The following is a 5,975-nucleotide window of genomic DNA, read 5'->3' on the forward strand; positions in this document are numbered from 1 at the left end:
TATTGTTCCGCAGGGAGGCAAGTGAAGACGTCTGCAATTGTAAACGGAAGGTCTTGGGTTCAAGTCTTGCCTGAGTAAGCTTGTAGATATTTTTCCCAAGTTGTCAGACAAAGACTGAGCAGACAATGTAAACCCCTTTTTAGCAAGGTTATCGAGACAACTTTACGCAAACAATAATTTGAAACGTTTCAAAATGTGCATTTATGTTATATAAAGAACTTTGTAGTATTTAATGTCCCGTCAAGGGCACCATAACAAACAACAGCGGCTCAACCCGGAAATTGGATCTAACAGCGAGCACTGCGTACTCCGTGCGAAAAAAATAATGCTAGATTTGAATCATTATTGAAGGTAGGTTTTGCGACAAATTATACATGTGTTGTAGCTTTTGCAAACTTTCCATCTCCAAGACTGAATTAATGAAAGACTGAACAGCCTAAACATGCTAATTTTATGCACGGTATAGGCCCTAATAATGATATCAAAAAGAGATCGTTATGCTACAAGTCACATATACCGTGACCACATGACTGAAGCATATCAAGCTTGGCATTAATGATAGTGATAAAAGACTGTGCAGAAATGAGGTCCATAAACATCAAACACGGTATGAGACCCTCCACGATGAGACACTTCTGGAAAAATTCCCAACGTTTTTGGAAAGAGTTCCACATACGGACGCCGCTAGCGCTTGACACCCTGTGCACAAACCCTACGGTCTCATCGGGAAAATTCCGAGTATTCTTAAGTTATTGACTTAGGTTTAGAGCCTAGTTTTTCAAGTTCTTCCTAAATTGAACTTTTCTAGACATATTTTTGCTTTCTTATGGCTATTACTAGGGCACTGTGGGAATACATGTAATTACTGGTATCCGTATATGGAATTCTTTCCACTTTTTAAAGTAAATGTTTCAATATTTTCCCTGCAAATTTCATTGGACTCAGCTCAGGACATTTTATCAATTGCTAATTTACAATTGATTTACTACCTCCATCAGAGAAAAGTCATTGATGTACATGCATAGACATAGAAATCTTTCCTTAACATATTAATGTAGCATTGTAGAGAAAACAAATTTCTGCTTCATGGTGACCCATCAACATGATCAGCCCTAGTTTAATTGCAGTGGGACCCTAAACTTTTTATTAGCAAGTTACAGTTTTTGTTATGTATTGTGCTACCACTCCTATTAATTGAATACACCATTCATTGATCAATCAACACAAAGAAATTTGCAAAAATTCCGATCTACCAATCCTGTTTTTCAAAGGCATGTAATTGGTTGCGCAGAACTATTTTGGGACCTTCACCTATATTGTTATAAATGCATGTTAAATGTGGTGTATGACCACTGTGTTATTATTTTCCATTGTAGTATTAGATTTATGGGAGTGATTAAGGGGGATCTCCCCCCCCCAAAAAGTCATTAATTTGCTGCAAGTACCCAGGGACCCCCTCCCATCCCCCACTACCAGTTTGTCAGTTTATTGTCAGGCTGAGTTACTTAGCACAGTGCTGCATAAGTATGACAGGCAGATCTGAAACCTGATACAAACAATGAAATTTTAACAATTCCACTTTCCAAAATTTACTGCTGACAGACAGTTTTGCGTTCTCTGTTTTATGTTTTAAAGAAATCATGGTTATGAATAGAACAGCTTAATCTAAACAGTGGAAGTTCCTCAGCAGATTATGATCACCATTACCACAATGAGCCTTCTTACTGGTCCAATATGTAAGCTATGCTTTCGATTCTTTATTTTTACATTTCATTTTCTCGTGTAGAGTCAATAATGTCAAGTGTACCTTGAAAGAAACCGTAAGTTACTTTATCTCATCCACAGTTGACCATCTGTAATCAGAAGCAAGGTCAATTTTTGAAGAATGACAATTCAGTAGAGACAAACAATACATAAATACCCTGTTGTGGTTTGGAATAAATTGCAGACACTTGAGATTATACAAGGTCTGTACATTCTAGCACAAATGATATGGGGCAAGCTCTGGATGCAGTCAATATCTCTGATCGAGGGGCACTAGCCAGAAGCCATTAAACCTGAAACACCATACAGCCAGGGATCACACCCCAATTACATGTACATGTACACAATACAACTTAAGAAGTGGTGAACAGGGATCACTCAGGCAAATGATGTCAGGGAAGATATGGCTATCATATCAATTTCAGTGACGCAATACGAATGCTGGACCAAAATGACAACTGGTTTAAGTTCATTGTTGTAATTCTAATAGTTTTGATGTAATCCTTTGTAAAGTATACCTTTTTTGCAGTCCTGACAGAGAGCAATACAGCAGTAATGACATTTGGAAAAAACTGGCCAACACTGCTCCTATTGGAAGAGACAGTACACAACAGTCGCTACGTGTTCGGATTTATTTTGGCTTTTTGTAAGTGCAGTGCAACTGTTGTATTGTATACTGTAGTTGCAATAAGTTTAATATAGTATCAATTTATTATTTTGTGAAAATATTAGTGTAAAAACACTAAAGTACATGTTTGTTTTAAAATTTAGGCAAGAAGCTTTTAAGAATTGAACTTAAAGCTGTGCACATTAATGAAGAAAGTTGAATAATAATTGCCTTAAACCTCAGATAATTCACAGAAATGGCTTGTCATTTCAAATCACAAATTCAATTTTGCAGATAATTATTAGCATGTGTGTACATGCATGTATTACTACTAAACAAAGAAAAACCATTTGTTTATTTCACCCATTTTTACAACAGGTACATTGATCGCGATAAGGGTCTGGAAATATTTCAGAAGAGGTAAGAATTCCCCTGCCACTGGGCATAAAAATCCAACACTGAATGTGATTGGTTATGAGTAGGGTAGAACCACTTGAAGCCATGAAAGGTCATCCCCAGTTGCTCAATGTGTTCCCACCTCAACCGTGTTACAGCAAGTGGACAGTCTTCCTTACTAGACCTGATATTTATGTATTAGCTGTCTAATGCATCATTATCACATAAACAAATCAGCATTGATCTTGATAATTATAGTTGCTGAGTGGTAGTTGTGTGCTTAATAACTTGCTTATTAGACATGCATGTTTAATATTTGAAGTAGAAACCAGCTCAAGTCCACTGCAGCCAACTACAAGTTCTGTAGAAGAAGACAAGGAATACCTGCCTGGTAAGTTTGATTGTTTGACTAATTATTACCTTGACGTTTTGCCCCTTAGAATAGTTGTGGCCATGTTACCAAATCGGGGTTCCAAGCCAGATACCTCACAGCTTGTATTTAGTGCCTGGAAAAATTCATATACCATGATAGACCCTTGCAGCGGGTACCCTGTAATAGTTCTTTTGATGTGGCAAGGAACCATTGAAAAAAATGTGAAGTGCAATCCTTTAATTCGATAATTGTGTACCCTGAGCCTTGATTAATTCCATTTCATCAAAGTTGCGTTTGAGTAAAGACTTTTATATATAAACTAAGAAAGGTTGGTGTGAAAAATACCTTTAAACAATGGTTCTGTATTTGTTTTTTTTTATTAAGGAGAAGTTTGTTTAAGTCCTAAGTTACCAAGGCCTTCAGCTGGAAGACAAGATGCCTGGAATCTGAGACATAGTAAGCTACAGCAACTTTCATTTTGCCTTCAGGTCCAACAATAACCATCTGAAGTGTTTGTTTTTATTACCAACTTTTACCTTTATATCTTAGTACATTAAAGATATGTTGTGGTTAATATTTTGTTTTGTTTTACTTTTTTAATCTACTTGACACTGACTACTTCTCTGCTCCTGTATGTAGGCCTATGCATATTTTTGTTCTTACACTTGAAACAGGAAATGTCCCAACAAGTCCATCTGAAGTAACTGGGCCTTCTGGAAGACAAATTGCTGAGGAACCCCACCCAGGTGAGAACATGGCAGTGTGAATGACTCTTGAAAACATTGCTCAGGAGTGTTCTCAATATATAATATTTAATAGCCTTTTTTCTGTTGCAGAATAAGACAGTAAATCTTGTTATGTTGGCCTAAAAGGTCATAATAATTGGCCCAAAAGGTCATAAAAGTACATTTCTTTATTTGGTTTAGAATATATCTCTTCAAGTCCACCTGTGTCAAGTGGGGCCTGTGAGAGACAAGAAAGAGTTGAGAAGCCTGGTGAGTGTAGACTGTGTGATCAAGTCACCAAAACATTTTAGTGTTATCCTAAGAATATAATTGGAAACATCAATAAAATAGCAGAAATAAAGTCACCTGGAATCAAATGAATCATTTGCATAGAACCTCAGTTACTAAAAGGGAGAATATTGATAATTCAGTCTGTATTTGGAATCTAGATAATGTCTATACATAAAAGTGGAAAACTGATTATATCCATGAAAAAGTAAAAAAGATAAACCAAAAATCAGGAGCTGTCTTCTTGTGATCACTGGTGGCAATAGGCACTGTCAGTTTAGTCCTGACATTGTGGCAACTTTAAAAAGAACACAACTGCCTCCTTGTGTCAGAAAAAATTAACACGTAATTGGTGGCCAGGCAAAAATATGGGTAAGTTTTGCTAATTAACGAAATATGTTTTTGTCAGAATAAAGTTCTAACACTGAAGTATGACATCTCAGAAAATAATCAGGAACCACAAGAATCATCAACTTGAATAAAATTATCCTATAATCCTGAGGAAAGTCATGACCTCTTTATTTTTTGTTTCATCTGATTCTTTTCAGAGTGCATTAGTAATAAGTTTCTTCATTCCCTCTCTGGGGACATCTCACCAAGGGAAATGATGTCTTTAGGTCTTCAGCTAGGATTCAGCCATGCCACACTAAGTACTTACGCTTACAATCACAACAGAGATGCAAAAAGTCAGATTTATAATATGTTAGTGGACTGGCACAACAAACAGGATGGAGATCTTAAGTCCCAAGCCAAGGAGCTTGGTCATTGTCTGGCTAAGGCAGGGCGCTCAGACCTGAAAATAAAAGTTTACAAAACCTTTAACATCAGGTAAATGAAACTGTATGCTTTCTGTACTTATGGTTCAGTTTTCAAAGCCCCAGTTTTGATTTTTGATGTACATGTAGATATGCAAAATATATGTGTTATTTTCATTTACGTTTGATATTTTTAGTTTGTCTTACATATAATATATGAATTCCGGATGGCAATTCTACAAATGGCCGGCCGAATGTAAATTGATTTCAGTTAAGTCATAAACAGAAAATTATATTAGAAATTTAAGACTAAGTTACTCTAGCATGGTTAAAGAATCAATTATGTGAAAGTTTTGGTGCCAAAATAACCCCTTTTAAGCGGGCATTGGCCTCCATTACAGAATGACAATGCTGGTGACTCCTTGCTGTTAGGGCATTCAACTCTCAGACATTTGTTGTTTGAGCTGCAACTGTAGAGGCAGAAAACTGACAAACATTAATGTAACAGCGAGTACAATTACAGGATGTTTCTGTGAGAGTTTATCATCACAGTCATAAAGTCCATGGTTTTCCTGATTTCATCAGCTTACATGGGTCTTGTTACAGAGTCGGATGTTATGCCAACTTCCTTGGAATAATCACATCACGCAAACAAAACCCACTGAAGACCATATTTCAAATGCAGAAACAAAATCTGTTTAAATGTTTATTTTAAAGATGTTATATTTAAAATTAATTTTAACGGCTTATGGTTGGATTCTTTTAATCCACTTTTTTCTGTGTAAGATAGTGATTCCATCAGTGTAGCCAGAAATTTACTGTTGCTTCAGTAATTAAAGATACTCGATCTTTTACTTACTGTTGTCCGTTTTCCTTGGGGGGGGGCTTCGTTTTAGTGTCTGCTGTTGATTCAGCACAGGCATGTCATTAAATGAGCGAGCTTTATTTGGGAAGGTCACAAATGTTTAGTGACCGAGTTTTGCAAAACAGTGATATAGAAACAAGTGCATGTACCATATACCATTACTTTTGAGACAAGCACATCTGCCTGTTGTGTGTGTCCGCTG

At 36.5% G+C, this 5,975-nt stretch overlaps 1 protein-coding gene across 4 annotated transcripts; it reads left to right on the forward strand.

The window, feature by feature from the left end:
• The first annotated feature begins 232 nt into the window (after window positions 1-232).
• On the forward strand, window positions 233-5,762 carry LOC110989768 (uncharacterized). 4 transcript variants are annotated; one of them, XM_022254386.2, is made up of 9 exons: window positions 233-351; window positions 1,787-1,820; window positions 2,294-2,410; window positions 2,750-2,791; window positions 3,090-3,158; window positions 3,525-3,596; window positions 3,815-3,886; window positions 4,067-4,135; window positions 4,702-5,762. In XM_022254386.2, the coding sequence occupies exons 3-9, from the start codon at window positions 2,320-2,322 to the stop codon at window positions 4,983-4,985; spliced, it is 699 nt and encodes a 232-aa protein (XP_022110078.1). In that variant the 5' UTR covers window positions 233-351; window positions 1,787-1,820; window positions 2,294-2,319; the 3' UTR covers window positions 4,986-5,762. The 4 variants fall into 4 exon arrangements, with proteins under 4 accessions (XP_022110078.1, XP_022110076.1, XP_022110077.1 ...); XM_022254384.2 differs by lacking the exon at window positions 1,787-1,820 and adding an exon at window positions 1,636-1,736 and having other exon boundaries at window positions 239-351; XM_022254385.2 differs by lacking the exon at window positions 1,787-1,820 and adding an exon at window positions 1,636-1,736 and having other exon boundaries at window positions 239-351; window positions 3,093-3,158.
• Window positions 5,763-5,975: the final 213 nt, after the last annotated feature.

The sequence above is a fragment of the Acanthaster planci genome, linkage group LG04 (genome assembly GCF_054643075.1).
Source record: "Acanthaster planci isolate LZ-2023a linkage group LG04, COTS_SCS, whole genome shotgun sequence".
NCBI classification, from domain to species: Eukaryota; Metazoa; Echinodermata; class Asteroidea; order Valvatida; family Acanthasteridae; genus Acanthaster; species Acanthaster planci.